At 40.3% G+C, this 19,035-nt stretch overlaps 2 protein-coding genes across 3 annotated transcripts in view; both read left to right on the top strand.

The window, feature by feature from the left end:
• Positions 1-3,081, top strand: part of LOC132770425 (cytochrome P450 2J2-like) — a 17,467-nt gene extending 14,386 nt beyond the window's left edge. Inside the window, exons 8-9 of the mRNA XM_060767364.2 lie at positions 964-1,105; positions 2,360-3,081. Of these exons, the coding sequence (XP_060623347.2) occupies positions 964-1,105; positions 2,360-2,547 (330 nt within the window). The 3' untranslated portion in view covers positions 2,548-3,081. The remainder of the gene's footprint in view (positions 1-963; positions 1,106-2,359) is intronic.
• Positions 3,082-6,223: 3,142 nt separating this feature from the next.
• LOC132770423 (cytochrome P450 2J2-like) overlaps positions 6,224-19,035 on the top strand; it is a 30,504-nt gene continuing 17,692 nt past the window's right edge. The window contains exons 1-6 of one of the 2 annotated variants that reach the window (XM_067466096.1): positions 6,224-6,445; positions 11,165-11,327; positions 12,227-12,376; positions 12,572-12,732; positions 15,104-15,280; positions 17,895-18,036. In XM_067466096.1, the coding sequence (XP_067322197.1) occupies positions 6,275-6,445; positions 11,165-11,327; positions 12,227-12,376; positions 12,572-12,732; positions 15,104-15,280; positions 17,895-18,036 (964 nt within the window). In that variant the 5' untranslated portion in view covers positions 6,224-6,274. Of the gene's footprint in view, positions 6,446-11,164; positions 11,328-12,226; positions 12,377-12,571; positions 12,733-15,103; positions 15,281-17,894; positions 18,037-19,035 lie in introns of those variants that run through there. The other variant, XM_060767362.2, reaches the window with a different exon arrangement.

Below are 19,035 nucleotides of genomic sequence, written 5' to 3'. Positions count from 1 at the left end.
CAGTGTTTCTCAACCTTCCTAATGACGCGACCCCTTAATACAGTTCCTCATGTTGTGGTGACCTCCAACCATAGAATTATTTTCGTTGCTAATTCATAACTGTAATTTTGCTACTGTTGTGAATTGTAATGTAAATATCTGATATGCAGGATGTATTTTCATTCACTGGACCAAATTTGGCACAAATACCCAATACGCCCCCAATTTGAATACTGGTGGGGTTGAGGGGGGAGTTGATTTTGTCATTTGGAAGTTGTAGTTGCTGGGATTTATAGCTAACTTACAATAAAAGAGCATTCTGAACTCCATCAACGATGGAATTGAAGCAAACTTGCCACACACAACTCCCATGACCAACAGAAAACACTGGAAGCGTTTGGTGGGTATTGACCTTGAGTTTTGGAGTTATAGCTCACCTACATCCAGAGAGCTTTGAGAACTCAAAGGATGATGGATCTGGACCAAACTTGGCATAAATACTCAATATGGCCAAATGTGAACACTGGTGGGGTTTGGGGAAAATAGACCTTGACATTTTGGAGTTGTAGTTGCTGGGATTTATAGTTCACCTACAATAAAAGAGTTCCTTGAACCCCACCAATGATAGAATTGGGCCAAACTTCCCACACACAACTCCCATGACCAACAGAAAATACTGTATTTTCTGATGGTCTTTGGCGACCCCTCTGACATCCCATCGCGACCCCCCCCCTCAGGGGTCCTGACCCCCAGGTTGAGAAACACTGCATTAATTCCATAGTGATGTACCCAAGAGGTTCTCATTCCTCATTGACCAAGGGGACTATAACCTCACATATGTGGAACTGACTTTATCTCCCAGTGCTGATATTCAGAAGTGGAATGGTAATTGATGTACACAGCTCATTCCCACTGAATTTGCAGTCCTAAGACAAGTGTGCATGTGTGTCTCTGTGTGTACCAATCATTTTCTTTTTCTTTCAGGGGACCATTATTATACCAAATGTACGCTCTGTTCTTCTTGATCCTCAGCAATGGGAGACTCCTGAAGAGTTCAATCCAAATCATTTCTTGGACAAGGAGGGGAATTTTGTGGCTAGAGAAGAATTTCTGCCATTTGGCGCAGGTAAATCTAGAAATCCAAACTTGTAGCAATGTTGAGAAACCACACCCAAAATCCTATGTCTACTATGTCCACATTTGCAGTCTTGGCCCAAAAAATCCGAGCTAAATTAGTAAAGTCCACAGCAGAAGCTAGAAATGGAAATGCAGATAGTTTATATATGTTGTACGTTCGGCATTGAATTGTTGCCAGTATAAGCCGCCCTGAGCCCCCCCCCCTCGGGGGCTGAGAAGGGCGAGGTAGAAATGTTAGAAACAAATAAATAAAATAAATAAATTTGGGATGATACAAATTAGACATTTGTAATTGTTATCATGTCACTACTACTATAATGTTAAAGAGGCAGTTTTATTATTCATATTGGAAAGTGCTATTTATTTATCGTGTCAGGAGCAACCAGACAGTTGTATTACATTTTTAACAAAACAAACAAACAAACAAACAAACAAACAAACAGACAAAACACAAAGTTTGCAAGCTTGGTAGTTGATTAAATGTCCTTTGACCAGTATCTGGCCACTTGGAGTGCCTCTGGTGTTGCTGCAAGAAGGCCCTCCATTGTGCATGTGGCAGGGCTCAGGGTGCATTGCAGCAGGTGGTCAGTAGTTTATTCTTCTCGATGCTCGCATGCCGTGGAAAGTGCTAATTGTACTTTTATGTCATGGCCTATGGCTAGTATAATAAATCATTCATTCATTCATTCATTCATTCATTCATTCATTCATTCATTCATAAGTTGTTAGTTAAGTAGCCATTTTTCAAACAAAATTCAGTAAATATCTGCAATAAAAAGATACTTCAACAAGATTAAAAGAGTTTACAATGGATTTTACCATTAACTATGAGTTAACTTAATTAAGGGACATCTCTTGCTCTGACCCCTCCACCAAAACATCATGGAAACACAATTCTCGTACAGAATGAATCTTCTTCTCCCCATGCAGTTAATACATGGTAAAGCAGGTCAAAGAATAGGAAGTTAATATTGTGACTAAGTAGAGATTGTGAATCCAAATTAATTACAAATGAATAAATCAAAGTAACTGTTCCATATGGTTAAACTATGGGTTAAGACTGAGATATTACTGCCACAATTACTATCCCTCCATCCCACCTATTTTACCAGGTTTCTTGGAGCATGGATGAGAATAACATTTACATCAGGTTTTGGAGGGAGTGTGTGGTCAGGTCAGGAGAGATAACTTTGGATGCATCTGCATTGTAGATATATACTCACTTTCTTTATTTCCTCTTCAGGGGCAAGGGTATGTCTGGGAGAGCAATTGGCGAGAACTGAGTACTTCCTCTTCTTGACCAACCTGCTGAGGGCCTTCCGCTTCCAGCTGCCAGAAGGAGTCAAAAAACTCAACCAAACCCCTATAGTAAGAATATCAACACCACCCCAGCCATATAAAGTGTGTGCTGTTCCTCGCCACAGCCCCTGATAAAATAAAGAAAAGAAATTATATTGGTATATATATATTGGGAAAAGTAGCTAGAGTCCAAACTCTGAGCTTGTTGAGGGTGTTAATCTTCCACTTGCAAGAAGGTCTGTATAAAGGTGTATAGCACAGAGTAGAGTGTAGCATATACCATGTGCTTATTTATTGCTTTATGTTAAAGTGCCTGAAAATTAAAACACATGCAGGAGCAAAGTTTGAAAAGAATTACTTCAGAGAAGCCAGGTAGTTTCAGCACCTAGGGCAGAGTCTTTAAAATGTGGGCTGAATCCTGGAGCGGATTCCCTGGATAACTGACACTTTCATTTTGTTTGTCTCTTCCAAACAACTTTACAAAATTCAGAGCCTCAGGTTTCTTTGGGAAAAATAGCTGGAGACCAACCTCTTCATCTTCTTGACGAGCTTCCACTTGCGAACAATGATTCATTGTGTATAGTGCAGAGTAGAGTGTTTCATAAATCAGTGGGGACTATAACTACTCAACCTTATATGATGCATATGATTGTTAAATAAATTACTCTTGCCTATTGTCATGCTGTGTAAATTATTGTGTGCCTTTTAGATATCAAAAGTACATATTTACTTATTTATTTATATGGTGATTTACAGTCAAGCAAGAGACACAATGGGTCCTACCAAAGGTGTATAATCTGAAATCACAGAATCATAACATCCTAGAGCTGGAGTAGACTGCAAGGGCTACCAGTCCAACTGCCTGCCCTGCAGAAACACACAAAGTCTGTCACGGCCTCCACATTTTCTCCCTCTATTTTCCAGTTGTCAATCATTCTTGTTGCCATAATCTTGGTTTTTTTTATATGTTTAGCTGCAACCCGGCTTTTGCGCTTTCTTCTTTCACCTTGATTAGAAGGCTCCTCAGCTCCTCCTCGCTTTCGGCCATCAGGGTGGTATCATCAGCATATCTGAGGTTGTTAATGTTTCTTCCAGCAATTTTCACCCCAGCTTTGCATTCCTCAAGCCCCGCACATCCTCGCATGATGTGTTCTGCATACAAGTTAAAAAGGTTGGGTGAGAGGATGCAGCCTTGCCGTACGCCTTTCCCAATCCTGAACCAGTCTGTTGTTCCGGGGTCAGTTCTGACTGTTGCTACTTGGTCCTTGTACAGATTCCTCAGGAGAGAGACAAGGTGGCTTGGGATGCCCATCCCACCAAGAACTTGCCACAGTTTATTATGATCCACACATATGAATAAGCATACATGTTTCAAAAGAAAGAGTAGGAAAATTGTGGTATCATGTATTACTATTAACAAGAGAAGGGAAGAGATGTGGGGAATCAAGAAGCAGAAATTGGAGTTGATGCAGGCAGAAGGAGATACATGGCATGAGACAATTACAATATCACGGGAGAGAGGAAGTTACATAATCATGACCTGAATATGTCTGTTACACAATCACAAGAAATTACAATTGCTTATGTAAGACAAAAACAATAACTTCTTCTCCCTCTAGATCCCACTTGGCTTATAAAGTGCATTTAAATAGTAAGATAATTTAAATAAGCTTAACCATACTAAACAATATAGTGAGTTAAAACAGATTGCAATATTGTTAAAACTTGAAAAATTATATATAACAGTGTTTGGATTGAATTAATGAGGCCAAAAGGCGTTGGTGATCAGCCAGGTGTTAAATTGGCACATAAATGGCACAAGTGTTGGCTTCAGTTAGACTTTTGAGGGGATGGGCCTGGAGGAGCATTCCACAAACTTGCATGTTTATTTGACTCCAATAGGATTCAAGTCAATACAGTAGAGTCTCACTTATCCAACATAAATGGGCTGGCAGAATGTTGGATAAGCGAAAATGCTGGATAATAAGAAAGGATTAAGGAAAAGCGTATTAAACATAAAATTACATTATGATTTTACAAATTAAGCACCAAATCGGCAGAAAAAGCACTTCAATACCCAGTAACATTATGTAATAATTACTGTATTTATGAATTTAGCACCAAAACATCCCAATGTATTGTGGACTCAAAGCAATGATGGATCTGGACCAAACTTGGCACAAATATTCCATATGCCCAAAATGAACACGGAGTTTGGGAGAAATAGATCTTGACATTTGATGGTTATAGTTACTGGGATTTATAGTTCACCTACAATCAAAGAGCATTCAGAACCCCACCAATGACAGAACTGGGGCAAACTTCCCACACAGAACCCCCATGACCAATAGAAAATACTTAAGGCCATCCAGTCCAACTCCCTTCACCAGGGCAAGAAAACATAATCAAAGCCCTCCTGACAAAGAGCCATCAAGGCATATATATAGATAAATATATATGATTCAAACACACACACACAGGGGCGTAACCAGAAAAAAAATTCGGGAGGGGTTGAAAATTTCGGGGGGGGGGGTTTGAAAATTTCGGGGAGGGGGTTGAAACCTGCCTCCTAGCTCATGCTGAAGCAAAGAGTACAGCAGAGGGCAGAGCAGCCTTCAATAGCCTGCAGCTCCGCCCCTGTCAACCACCTCCACCAAGTCTGGCCTTCTTAATGAGAGCATTCAACACCCCTCCCCCAACTTGGTTGCTTCGCTACATCGGATATTGCTGCAAGTAATGGCAGTGTGAATAAATTGTCAATATTTGCTTGAGATAGTGTTGCAGTTCTGGAGGGACTCTTAATTTCTTGCATCCCATAGACTTAGCATGGGGATTTGGTTAACCAGTTAAAATTCATGAGTAAACCAGGTTGTTGTTTTTAACCTGAAAAATTTCGGGGGGGGGGGGAGGGGGGTTGAACCCCTAACCCCCCCTCCCCCCGGCTACAGGTCTGCACTCACACACAAATATAATATCATAGATTTGAAAGGGACCCCTAAAGAAGGACAAGTATATGTTACATGTTCCAGAGTAGGCAAACCAGACAATCTCCACATCAACACCGACAAAGAAACAACAAGAAATACTGTTTACCCACAAGCATCAAGAAATTACATATATTAGAAACCAACACTTTCTCATTACTTTATTTCCCAGATCACCAGACTGAGTCACAGCAAAGTGTGGCAGGGGATGACTAGTCATTCATAAAAACACTGAAAAACACAGCAGAAGAGAGTCAAAAAGGCAAAACCCAAAAATTACATTACAACACATGCACAAAACCACACACACACACACACACACACACACACACATGCAAACACACATATATACTAATACACAAATATATACACACACATATACACACACAAAACATATATATACAGACTGGGCCATAGCAATGCATGGCAAGGGATGGCTAGTGTGTGTATGTGTGTGTGTGTGTGTGTGTATGCAAATCTTGAAGAACTTTAAGAAGGGTGTTATTAAGACCTAATGATTACAGTTGGACTACCATATCGATGCGGTCTGCATGTACTTTGATACAAAACACATTCTATACTAGCCACAAAAGTATACTCTTTGACTTCTTTTCTTGTAGTTAGTTTATGCAACATCTGACATACCACAAATAAACATGTTGAAAACTGCAATGCATTCCACTTGCTGATGCCCAACGGGCAAATTGTTAAGACTGATATGAATCAATTGTTGCTTTAATATTTGAAGTATATTAAAGAGGTGTGAATAGGAAAGAGAGAGAGGAGAGGAGAGGAGAAAGAGCATATGACCTTGTTATTTTCAGCTTCACACATTGCAGGTTGAAAAGAGTAAAAGAGAAAGAGAAGTCTGGAGAATGGAGGGAATGTGGATATATTTGATTGCTCTCCTGGTGGTTCTTCTGATCCTGTACTTTTGGAGACAACAACAATCATGCCGAAATTATCCTCCTGGGCCTCTTTCACTTCCTTTCATTGGAGGTCTATGGCGAATCGGGTTTGGATATCGTGAAGATACTCTGATAAAGGTACTTCTTTCTCAAGAATTAGCTGTTAGCATACTTAGAGAAGTAAGATAGTTACAGAAAGCAACAGTGCCTTATTTTCTTTCTGTGATGGCTGTGTGCAAATGTGCTGTGTGTGAAAAAACAGCAACCCCCTTGAATAACTCTCTGGAAGACATGTCTGATATGGAAGAGTACTTCTCTTTCTGACAAATGCAGCTCTGTTTCTGTGGGGCGTCCTCCACCGCCATTCTTGCCTCAGGGGGCTTCTCCTTCCCAGAAGCTTCCTGGGCCGGTGGGAAAGTTTCCTGCCGGCCAGCCAAGCACCCAATGGCCAGCCAGCCTCGCCTCGCCACCGGTGAGGTCAGTGCTGGCCTTTCCCTCCTCTCGGGCAGCCTATTTAAGGCTGTCCAGAGCCTCCGAGCAGGTATCGCGCCTGCAGCAGCTGACCCATCCCACCCTCTCTGCATGCTGATTGTGTTGCGGTTTGCCATTAGCTTGTTTTGTTAGCTTGTCCTGGTTAACGTGTTCATATGTGTTGGTTTCATGCTTCTGTCACAACTCCGTGTTGGCGTTTGGCATGGGCCCTGGATCTGGCTTGGTATCCCCCCCCCTAGCGGAAGGGGGGAATGGCTGGTGGTATCAAGGGGTGCCGAGTTTATGTGGGCCCGGTATTGTGCCGGCGGCACCCTAGCGTGTTTAGCGGTATTGATCAGCAGCGGGCTGCCTGATCATGATCCAGGACCCATGCATGGCTGCCAACCCTTGTTCCTGTTTATCAATAAATGAGTTGTGGCCTTTTTTACCCCAAAAACCTTGGGTGTGTTTTATTGGGAGGGCTGTGGGAGGTGTATTGCCCATGCACACGCAAATGTTAAAAGTATAGTTGTCCCACATGTAACGAGACAACTTGACATGATGGACGTAAAGAAAGAAAAGACCACATGACGAAATCTGGTGATTCAGCTTTTAGTGGTGAATAATATGCTCTGAGGTTTAGTCCAAACTTTAAAGGACTTATCCAAGATGATGAATGAAACTTATCTGTAAATAAGTCTGCTAATACAAGATCATCTTGGACCCTGAAGTTTCTAGACCAAAATCTTAGAACTAGGGACAACCCTTGATGGTGTCATTAAGCACTACGCATTCAATGCCAACTATAATTGCTCACAGCTTGTCATCTAAACACACAGTTAGGACTTTATTACAAACTCTTATATTCCACCTCTGATGATCTTTGCCTACTGGTGCCTGTGGGTCCTACCACAAGATGCAAGGTCCATTTTGTCAGACACTCATAGGCAAAGAATCTTTTAGAAATATGGAAAACAATCAACTTCAATAATCTTCAATTTTGCCACAGATGTCAGAAATGTGATAGGTAGACCTGTCTGCATCTCATCTTCTGTGCCAATGAGTCTTTCGGGGCATGTTTTGGGATTGGCCTTTTTAAAATCATGTTTGTATCTCTTTTGCTGAAATGGCCAGCAGTATTCTTCCAATGACAATTTTTATTTATTTATTTATTTCGGGTACTTCTACCTCGCCCTTCTCAACCCCCAAGGGGTACTCAGGGCGGCTTACAAAAGGCACAATTCGATGCCTACACAGTAATACACATACGTATAAAACAACAATTAAAACAATTATAACAGTTAAAACAATCAATATATAATCTAATCAATAAAACTAATCTCATGCTCAGCGTTCGTCTTTCAGAGTTCCATAATTTCATTCCACTTTGTCCATTCTTGTCAATCGTCAAAGTCCTTTATTTATCTGCCAGATTGTCTGAATGCCTGGTCCCAAATCCATGTTTTCAATTTTCTCCTAAAGGAAAGGAGGGATGTCGCTGATCTAATTTCCCCAGGGAGTGAATTCCATAGGTGAGGGGCCACCACCGAGAAGGCCCTGCTCCTCGTCCCCGCCAATCTCACTTGTGATAGAGGCGGGGCTGAGAGCAGGGCCTCCCCAGAAGATCTTAGACTCCGAGGTGGGACGTAGAGGGAGATCCATTTGGACAGATACACTGAGCCAGAACTGTATAGGATTTTGTAGGTCAAAACCAGCAATTAGTGAAAGACCATGAGTAAAGCCAAAAGAGAGAGATATTAGATTAAGGACCTTATCACATGAGTTGCAGAAAGCGAATGGCATTGTCTTCTTACCATAGCGTATCGTCCTGTTGTGTTTAAAATAGAATCATATCATATTTCAAAACCCATCACACACCCGTTATTTTTGATGATATCTGCTGAAATCACCTGTGTTTTCAAATATCACAGAAGCAACTGTAGTCCCTGTCCACTAATCATTTTTCTTCTTTTTATTATGGTTACTTTGCATTGTTCCAGGACTTACTGCTTCCTATAAGTGGTAAAATAATAATTGTAATACAAATAACAAGAAAGCAATAGTGCAATTGCAATAGTCAAGGCTTCAATGAAGGGGAAAATATAGTCACAGCAAAGCAGTAATCTTTTGAAATTGCACTATTCACAATGATTAAATGTAATAAAATACAGTGATTAATGGATCATGCAGCAGGATTTTTGCAGAGAAGTGGAGCATGAATGCCCCTAAGGATACCTTAGTGGCATTCATCACTGAAATTCCTCTACATCACTGAAACCAAGCAACACAAGGGAAGCTGACAGATCCCATCCCACATGTAAATGAATGCCTTCTCCAGTTTCCACACAAATCAGGAGCTCAGAAGATGGTTTCCTTCTGGCTCCACTTCCCTCCTCATTTTTCCCCCAGAGTTTTAAAACAATTCACAGGGAATGTATCACAGAGGACAGGTGGAAATAGTTCTGTGCTGTATGATGGGTTGTGTGGGACTCTGTCTGTGAACTGTTTTACAAGTGTGGAGAAAGGGGTGTGTGTGCATCTGATGAAGTCCTGAGAAGGAGATATAATGGAAGTTATCACATAGAAGAAACAGGAGGAATTCCTTACATTGGTGCTTGAGGGGTGGACAAGAGAGAGCCCTTACTCTTCATGAGAGAGCCCTTATTTACTCTTCATGACTGAATGACTGCACCATCAAGGTTATTAAGATCTTCTGGAGGGGCCCTGCTCTTGGTCCCACCTCTTTCGCAATCTCGATTGGTGGGAACGAGGGACAGGGCCTTCTCGGTGGTGGCTCCTCGGCTCTGGAACTCCCTCCCGATGGAGATTAGATCTGCCCCTTCCCTCCTGACTTTTAGAAAGCTGGTAAAGACATGGCTTTGGAATACTGCATTCGCAGAATGATGACTGAGTCAATAACTGCTGACCACACGGGCGGATGGCAATGAATTTGACGAACTGACCTTTTGTAAGTTGTATACTTGTATTTTAATGTATTTTTGTACTATTGTATTATGATGTTTACTGTGGTTTATCTTATTGTATTTTAACCTTCTGCTGTTAGCCGGCCTGAGTCCCTCTTCAGAGGTTGAGAAGGCCAGGTTATAAAAGCTCGAAATAAATAAATAATAAATAAGTTAGTCCTCATGTTTGCTGGCTGTGGAGATTAAAACAGAATATTTCATCTGACAGAACATGTTAGACTAAAGCAGTGTTTCTCAACCTGGGGGTCGGGACCCCTGGGGGGGTCGCAAGGAGGTGTCGGAGGGGTCGCCAAAGACCATCATGATACACAGCATTTTCTGTTGCTCATGGGAGTTCTGTGTGGGAAGTCTGGCCCAATTCTATTGTTGGTAGGGTTCAGAATGCTCTCTGTTTGTAGGTGAACTATAAATCCCAGCAACTACATCTCCCAAATGTCAAGGTCTATTTTCCCCAAACTCCAGCAGTGTTCACATTTGGGCATATTGAGTATTCGTGCCAAGTTTAGCCCAGATCTATCATTGTTTGAGTCCTCAGTGCTTTCTGGAGATAGGTGAACTACAACTCCCAAGCTCAAGGCCAATGCTCACTTAACCCTTTCATTATTTTTTGCTGGTCATGGGTGTTCTGTGTGCCAAGTTTGGGTCAATTCCATCTCTGGTGGAGTTCAGAATGCTCTTTGATTGTAGGTGAACTATAAATCCCAGCAACTACAACTCCCAAGGTCCAGAGAATAAAAATACATCCTGCCTATCAGATAGTTACATGACAATTCATAACAGTAGCAAGATTACAGTTATGAAGTAGCAACGAAAATAATTTTAGGATTGGGGGTCATCACAATATGAGGAACTGTATTAAGGGGTCGCGGCCTTAGGAAGGTTGAGAACCACTGGACTAAAGGAATAAAGACAGAAGCCTCACATCAGCCTGTCTCAAAGGTCTTTTTGTACAAAGAGGTGTCAGCCATCCTATATCTGTGCATTTCATTTTCTCTAAGTGTAGTCCCTTACATTCCTCTTTGGTGACATTCATTTTATTAGTTTTAGCCGAGCTCTTTAATCTGCTAAAGGCATTAGGATTTCCTAATCTGGTATCCTCTGCAGATTTGATAAACAAGCCCTCTTTTTCATCATCTTTCATTGTTGTGTAAAGACTATTCTGTGAACATTTAATTTCACATAGGAACTCATAAGTAAGGTTAAGAGAGGTATTGTTCCAGCAACAGAGAGCAGAGTAGATAAGATCTCATCAATTTTCTGAGGGGGAATGAAAAACTGGGAAACATGGGCATGACCTGCAGAAGTAAAAGTTTCAGGACAACTGGCATTCACATATTGATGTAAAATAACTTGATTCATCTGAGTGTAACATCTCTTTCTTCTACTTTGTTCCTAATGACAGATAGCAAAGCAATATGGAAACATTTATACAATATGGGTGGCAAATTTTCCTGTTGTAGTACTATCTGGATTCCATGTTGTGAAAGAAGGACTGGTCAACCACTTGGAAGAATTATCTGACAGGCCACTGACGCCTTTCTTTAGAGATCTTGGAAGAACAAAAGGTAAGTTGTGAAGAGGCTGCATTAGACCTTTCTCAATGGAAAATAGGCAAGAACAAATGAACACTCTGTGAAAGTTTCAGTCAGTGAAAAACAGCACTGTGGTGCTGCCACAATCCTTCTTCCCCACTCCCTTTCTCCTTTTTGACACTAAGAAAGTGAGTTACCTAAACTCTAAGGACCAAAAGTCTCTTATCACAAAAGGTTTGATTGATAAGCTTGGTTTGAAAAGTATGCATGGGGAAAAAATCAAGCAGAGAGAAAGCACGCATGTGAGTAGTTCTGGGAAAGAAACCAAGGAAGTCAAGAGGAGATGAGTTATCTGCAAGAGGAAAGGTGGTAAGGAAAGAAACTGAACTAAATCTATGGCACTACTACAGCTAGGCCACATTGCAAAGCAACTCAAAGTGGTAGCCCCCAAACTGGGCATTCCAAACAAGTTTCCAGGAAAAACACAACTGCTGCCTAAACTTGAAGATAACCAAAAGTGTGTCTGTTATACTTTGGACATAACCCAAGAAGACATGACTCACTAGAAAAAACAATAATGCTAGGAAAGTGGGAGGCAGCAGAAAAAGAAAGAGACAGCACTACAGGTGGATTGATTCGATGAAGGAAACTACAACCATACAAGACTTGAGTAGGGCAGATGATTACCAGGGATCTTGGAGGTCTTTCATTCATAGGATCACCATAACTTAATAGCAAATAACAACACAAAACTGAATCTCACTAAGTTGATTCTGAGATCCACATGGTTTGTCTGTGAGACTTGCAAAATACATTATCCCTCACATCGGCATATTCTGTAGTAAAGAATGCCTAGTTAAGGCTAACAACCTAAGCATTTTGGCATTAATTTTGTAAGTAATAGTAAAATATGGATTTGTTATGCCTTGCAGGTGTTGCATTTTCCAATGGCCACTTGTGGAAGCAGCAGAGACGATTTGGACTCTTTACGATGCGGAAACTGGGATTGGGGAAAAAAGATATGGAGAGCCAAATAGAAGCAGAAGCCCAGCAGCTTGTAGAGATATTTGCAAGTGAAAAAGGTATGTAGTATTGGGTGCTGGTTTCTAGTATTTGTCTCAGCTTGAAGAAATTGTTGTACAGCCTGTTCTGCTCTTTGGAGAGGAATTTAACATATTGTAGTTGATTTGTAATGCAATGGTAAGCTCCCAAAGAAAGAACAATTCCTACTATTAGAGGAAGGTGATGTATTCTTGTTAACAGAACTCTATTTATAGGGCAACCATTTGATCCTTCAATGGCCATCATAAATTCTGTTTCCAATGTGATATGTGCCGTGACATTTGGACAACGGTTTTCTCTTGAAGATGAAAACTTCAAGAAATTAATTGAAGGCCTTGATCTTGGTTTAAAATTCATAGGAAGCTTTTCTCATGCAGTAAGTGAGCTTTTTCTTCCCCACTAAGTTAAATAGAACTCCAAAAGCTCTAATTTATAAGAATCCTGAAAAAATATATTAGGTTTAAATTCACTCTCAGCCATAGGTTCTTATTTCATTGTGAGATATCATTTAGGGAATGCATAGAAGTTAGAAGAGTGAAGGTAGAACATGTAGCAACACTGAACACTTTGGAAGAAAGATGAATCAAAATCAAGCAATAATTGTGGAATAGTTCACAGTATTGCTAAACTAAACCAGTAAAGTCAGTTCAGAGCTTAACATATATATCATAATGGGTTAAGGGTAAGTATGGTGTTGAAATTAGCCCAGTTCATACATTCATCGTATTTAGTTGTCTTGAACCAATGCATGAGTTATCCGGAGTAGGTAGCATAAAAAGGGTAATGTGTGATGCTGGGTGTAGAGGAAGCTATAGCACCATTCAGACGAACTGATTTATTTCAGTATGAGCTTTTGTAGATATCAAGCACAATTCTTCCAATTATTCCTTCCAATGGAGCAGAATATTAGAAAAGTCACAAGTATTGAAGCTGTTGAGCTGCCTGCTTGATCCCTTTTTCACCGAAACTCCACACAGATCAACAAGAATAATAAGTTTATAAGAAAAGGGTATCTAATATAAAATAGTGTTTAAAATAAGCAGAGTAAGCATTAACTGAAGTACCAGCAAAATGCAGTATGAAAAAGCAGTTTGCAAGTTATATCCATGAGCTAGATTTCTAGGAGCTTAACAAAAATCAATGACCAACACAGAATATGAATTCCAAAAATCCCCAAAGACAAAAGCAAGAAACTGTAATCCAAAGATTGTTGCATTTAAACTAGAATTATATCCAAAATCTTGAAAACATGAGCATGACCATAATCCAAATGTTTTATACTTGAACTTGACCATAATATGAAGGCTTGAAACTGGAAACAAGATTTTTAATCCAAAAAGGAGGCATGGAACTTAAAGGGGAAAACAAGATACAGACCCAAGAACAGATCTTCTAACTCAGAAGTCTGAAGAAAGGCAACTTGACACATGAAAAATAAACACTGATCTCCCCACTGAGCATTGACTCCAATTCCTTAAGGATACTCCCTCTTGCCCATGACATCACACCTTTTCACACCTGGGTCCCTTTGTTTAACTTTCAGTCTCTGGGAACAACAAATTTGTCTCTGTTTTGCACTATCCCTTCTGAGCTGTAAACGCTGGGTTATCAGTAACCCTCCTGTCTCCTCCACATTCCTTTCAGAATCTCATGAGAATCTCATGAGAATCACTACCTGTTTCCCTGACAACAGATCTACCCAAAAAATTCCCATCTTTTCGAAAAACACTTTTGCTTTCCCCCACAGAAACATCAGGCTCAAACAGAAAATCCTCAGAGGCTTCACAAGCCTCAACAAAAGCATGGTTACCAGCTGTGGAAGTGGGACCATAGTGAATTGGATATAGAAAGATGCAGATTGTAACCCTGATCTCCCAAAAGTTCATTGAACTCTGCGTTGTCACTTGTCCTATCCAACAGTATTTAAAGGTCCCATATAAGGTTTTACTGGTTTTTATTGTATTCTTATAGCATTGGTGAATATTTTAGCAATGGGGAGAATTGACTCAGGGCCCATTTGCATTTTAGAATTCAAGCTCTTTTATTCCTCCTTTGTTGACATGTCAACATCCTGTGGAATCCTAGGATCTGCTCTTTAGGGAGACTTATTAAGAAACCTGTGCGAAAATGCAACATGATCCTGATTTAGATATGGCTGAGATGGGGAGGATATAACTCATTTCATGAGAAATTCAGACTCTATAAATATTATTGTAAATATGATAAGTAAACATATAGAAATTATTCCATTGCATATCTGCCTTCCCTTCCATCTCCTTACTTCTATTGCTTGTCTAACAAGAGAATTACACCATAGGATACACTTATGCAACCATGAAGTCTGCAGCCAGAGCAATGTAAAGGTATCGTTTCCTCGAGAAAAATCCCTTTTCCCTTCTTCTCCTTGCACAAAGCATACAGCCATGAAAGAATATATGTATTGGGAGGGAAGTGATGAGAGACACTGGCATCTTTCTCCATTCTCTGGGGCCAAGGGCAAGAGCTGATATGAGTGATTTAGTGAGTTTAATTAAATTCTAAATAAATCTTAGAGTTTGAGAGCCAACATGGATAAAGTTAGAAATTTGGTAAGAGAAACAATTGGTCGACAAGAGAAACAATTGGTTGCGGAGTGTTGTTGTTCAGCAGAAGGGTGGTATGATGCAACTCCTGTGTAACTGTATCTATCTAGTTTTAGTCTACAGGTTGAACATACAGGCTGGATCTTATTTTTGTCTTCCCTTTAGCTTTATGAAGTAATTCCATGGCTCATGAAGCATCTTCCTGGACCTCACAAGCAGGCATTAGGTATCTCGGATATGCTGTTTTCATTAGCAAAGAAGAAAATAGAGCAGCACAAGGAGGACACCTCCTACCATGAGCCACAGGACTTCATTGATTTCTATCTACTTCAGATGGAGAAAGTAAGTAGAGTATCAGTGATTATCCAGAAGGGAAACAAGTCTTTGAAAGTATTTAGAGTTTCCCATTCTTCTTGTTTGGATCTTCCTTGAAATATTCCAGGTCCCTTCATTCCCACTCCGTGTGTTCTTTCTCCTCCCTATTTTGCTGCTGACCTGTCACATTTAGATAAAAAAAAACAAACCTGATTTTCACTCATTTCCAATGAGCATTCTTTATTATTATTCAGGAGGTATAAACAGTGCTAAAGTGTTGTAGCAAAATACACTGGTTAAACATTAGGATTATTTTGTTCCATCTGTGTCCTAGATACAATAGTTGTGTTTACAGTCAGTGGTGTCTGCTAATTCTGAGAAAGGAGAATAATAAAAGGACAAGTAGAGATACATTACATATCAGAAAATAGTGGATAAATTTAAACTGATCTAGAGAGTAGGAATGAAGAATACTTGCTAATGCCAGGAACTCCCAGAAATCCTTCAAGATGCAGAAAAGCCATGTGGGCCTTCAAAATAAAATTGATTTGTGTAGGAACAAAACCTCGGACTTTCAGAGACCCTTATTTCTCATCTGGAGAGAATCTCTGAGTGATGCCCTTCCATTCTGTTGCTGGTTAGGTACCTCTCATCTGGAAATCTGTATATAAAACATTCCTCAGCTTTCTGATGATTCAGTGCACCCAACTTTGTTTCATGCACAGAATGATTAAAAACACATTCCATGTTCTAACTATATATGCACAGCTTTGAACTTTCCATTCAGCTCTGCACTGTAAACATCTGGACCCATATTAGTGTTTTTCTTATTGCAAATATCTGAACTAATATGACACCTAGCAATATAATGACATGGAAGAGAAACTTCCAAAATAATCTCAAACTTGACCTCACTCATTCTCATATACTATGTTGTCTCACTTCTCTTTAAAGGTGAATGGATGGCCTTAATTATGACAGAACAGAGAACTTCTTCACAGCAGATACTGTACACCCATGCATGTGTGCAAGAAATTTATTTATTTATTTATTTATTTACAGTATTTATATACCGCTTTTCTCACTCCTGGCGGGACTCAAAGTAGTTTACACAGAAACAATGGCAAAATTCAATGCCTTACGCATGTAAACCAAATCATAGATCAACGCCATATAATTAAACATAAATTCAATAAAACAATGCACTATAAGATAAGAAAAATACATTCAAAGCATGAAATATAAGAATTAAAACATCTAATTAAAACATTAAAATCATATGATCCAAGTGTGTAGGCTGGGCCATTCCAATGTCGATTGCATATATTCTGTATTTGCTTCTTACACTGCATTACTTTAATAATAAAAAGCTTGGTTTGATTCCATAACCATGTCTTTGTTTTCTTTTTAAAGGCCAGGAGGGATGGTGTGGTGAATCCTACCTGGTAGGCTGGAAAGGGAGCCTGGATAACAGTAAGGCAGGCCTCCATTTTAGGAGGGAATGCCAGGGAGGCAGCCATCTTGAGTGAGGATGGTTGGAAGAGGGGAGGAGTTTAGAGACTCCTAGGATTGGCCAGAGCAGTTGGGAGGAGCCAAGTCTGAGGAGGGAAAGAAGGTAGCTTCAGTGAGAGTTGGGAGCTGGTGTATGAAGGTGTGGAGTTTGAAACTGGGTTTGAGGGAGAGAGCTAGGAGAGAGAGTGTCTGTGTTAGGCAGTGCTGTGAGCTGACAGGAAAAAGGTCAGACAGCAGTCTGATCTCTTGTGAGAGTTAGCACAAGAGATTGGCTCTCCAGGCTGGGTTAGTTAATAGGAAGAAGTCTAAGGTAGAGTTCATTAATAACCCAGGGGTTACCTAGATAGGCTAGTTAGACTCCTCACTATTCTCAGAAAGAGAGCAAGAGTTTTGTTACCAACAGTTAGTTCTGTTTGGTTAGCTCTGTCTGGAACAAAGTGAAGAGGACTGTTCAAGCAACCAATCAAGCTGAAGTACTTTTGTAACAAGTCAAGCTTTTTGTACCTCTCAGGAGTGGTTAGTTGTCTGTTTTAAAAATAAAACTTATTCTATTTGACTTTCAACAAAGTCTCTACTGTATATCATTCCACCGTCAAGCCTTTGTGATAGTTCCAGCATTTTTAACACCCTGTTACTACAGAAAAGTCTCTCAACAAACAGTCGTTTGGGAGCCAGGGATAAAAGCAGGGTTGGCAGGAGTGAGTAAAGTTCACCTCAAATAGTTTAAAAAACAAAACCTAAAACACCTTAGGTTGGTGGCAGCTTTAATTCAAAGGAAAACCTCTGGGAAGATCCATCCTGCCTGGGCATAATATTAATAAGCCTCCAGCCTTGCGTCTTTTGTTATAGAGGGCACTGATCTAATCTCACTGGGGAGAAGGCCCTGTCTCTCGTCCCTGCCAACCGCACTTGCGGAGCAAGCGGGACTGAAAGCAGGGCCTCCCCAGAAGATATTAACCTCCTTGGTGGTTCCTAGGTAAGCTGGTAAGCTGGGCCAGAACCATTATGCTCAGTTATAAAACTTGATTTTCTACTTCAATTATATGTGGCTACAGAAGTAAAGGAAGCTCTGAAGGCATGATTATGATTAATCACAAATTAATTTCAACTTTTTCATTTTCATCATCAGAGCAAGAATGATCCTAATACTACATATGATGAAGACAACTTGGCTCAGTGTATTCATGACTTCTTTATTGCTGGATCAGAAACAACTGCCACTACTCTGAAATGGGCAATCCTTCTTTTGACAAATCATCCAGATATCCAAGGTAAGAGATATCTCTATGCAATGGGAACAAGGTGTTGCAATCCAGAGCAGGGAACGAGGCCCTAAGATAACTATCCACCACACTTGACTGTGAAAAACAATCCTTTTTTATTGAAGAAAAATGGTTACAAAATAAAGGAAAAATGCAAGTCAAAAGCCACAGCAAAATCAGCAAACATGAATTTAAATGCACAAGAACTAAACCCAAAGCCACACTGCAAAATACTGGAACCTGTTTAGTGATTCACTAACCGTACTTGATATCCTAGAAATCTTCCCAAGCTATGGCCAGGGAACTGGGAGAGCTGCCAAGGTCTTCATCAATTCTGAAACGATGCCTGAACTGAGACAGTCAGCCCGGCGGAAGGCAATTAAAGCCCAAGAATTGGTTCCGTGAACCGCCCCTCTTCTTTGAAGCCAATGTTTTTAATTCTTGAATTTGGGAGGATCGACGCAAGCTGAGTGATTTATTTCTATCTTGCTAAATTTGGCCCCTTCTGTTGTCATTACAGTTACCAGGTGCAGAAGGGAGGGAAAGGTCAAGGCTTCCCTCTGAAACATTCTCATGAACACTGGTACTTTCATTTTCCAAATCTACAGAAGTTCCTTCCTCACTAATTTCAGGAACATTGGCATTTTCCAAACCTACAGCAGTTTCTTCCTCACTAATTTCAGGAGCATTGGCATCAAGAGGTACATTTCCATTAGCATCAGTAAATATATTTTCATTAGGATCAGGAGGAACAAACAGAGAATCAGGTTAAAGTTCAAACTCAGGCTGAACCCCAACACAAGGGCTCCTTTTGAAAACCCCTATTGCGTGAATTGTACTGTTTATAAGATTTAACATCTTTCCAAGGTATGTTAAAAAGAGGGGAAATCATATTCAGCTTCTAGTCTAATAGCTTCTGTTCTAAAACAAATATCACTCATCTTGTAAGAGCTCTTCCTTTCAGTCTCACTGTCTTTCCACGAGAGAAGGCTTTCTCCATCTGCTCAC

Source organism: Anolis sagrei, chromosome 3 (genome assembly GCF_037176765.1).
Source record: "Anolis sagrei isolate rAnoSag1 chromosome 3, rAnoSag1.mat, whole genome shotgun sequence".
Classification (NCBI taxonomy): Eukaryota; Metazoa; Chordata; class Lepidosauria; order Squamata; family Dactyloidae; genus Anolis; species Anolis sagrei.
The sequence above is the reverse complement of the archived record's forward strand: the minus strand, read 5'-3'. Positions and strand labels throughout refer to the sequence as shown.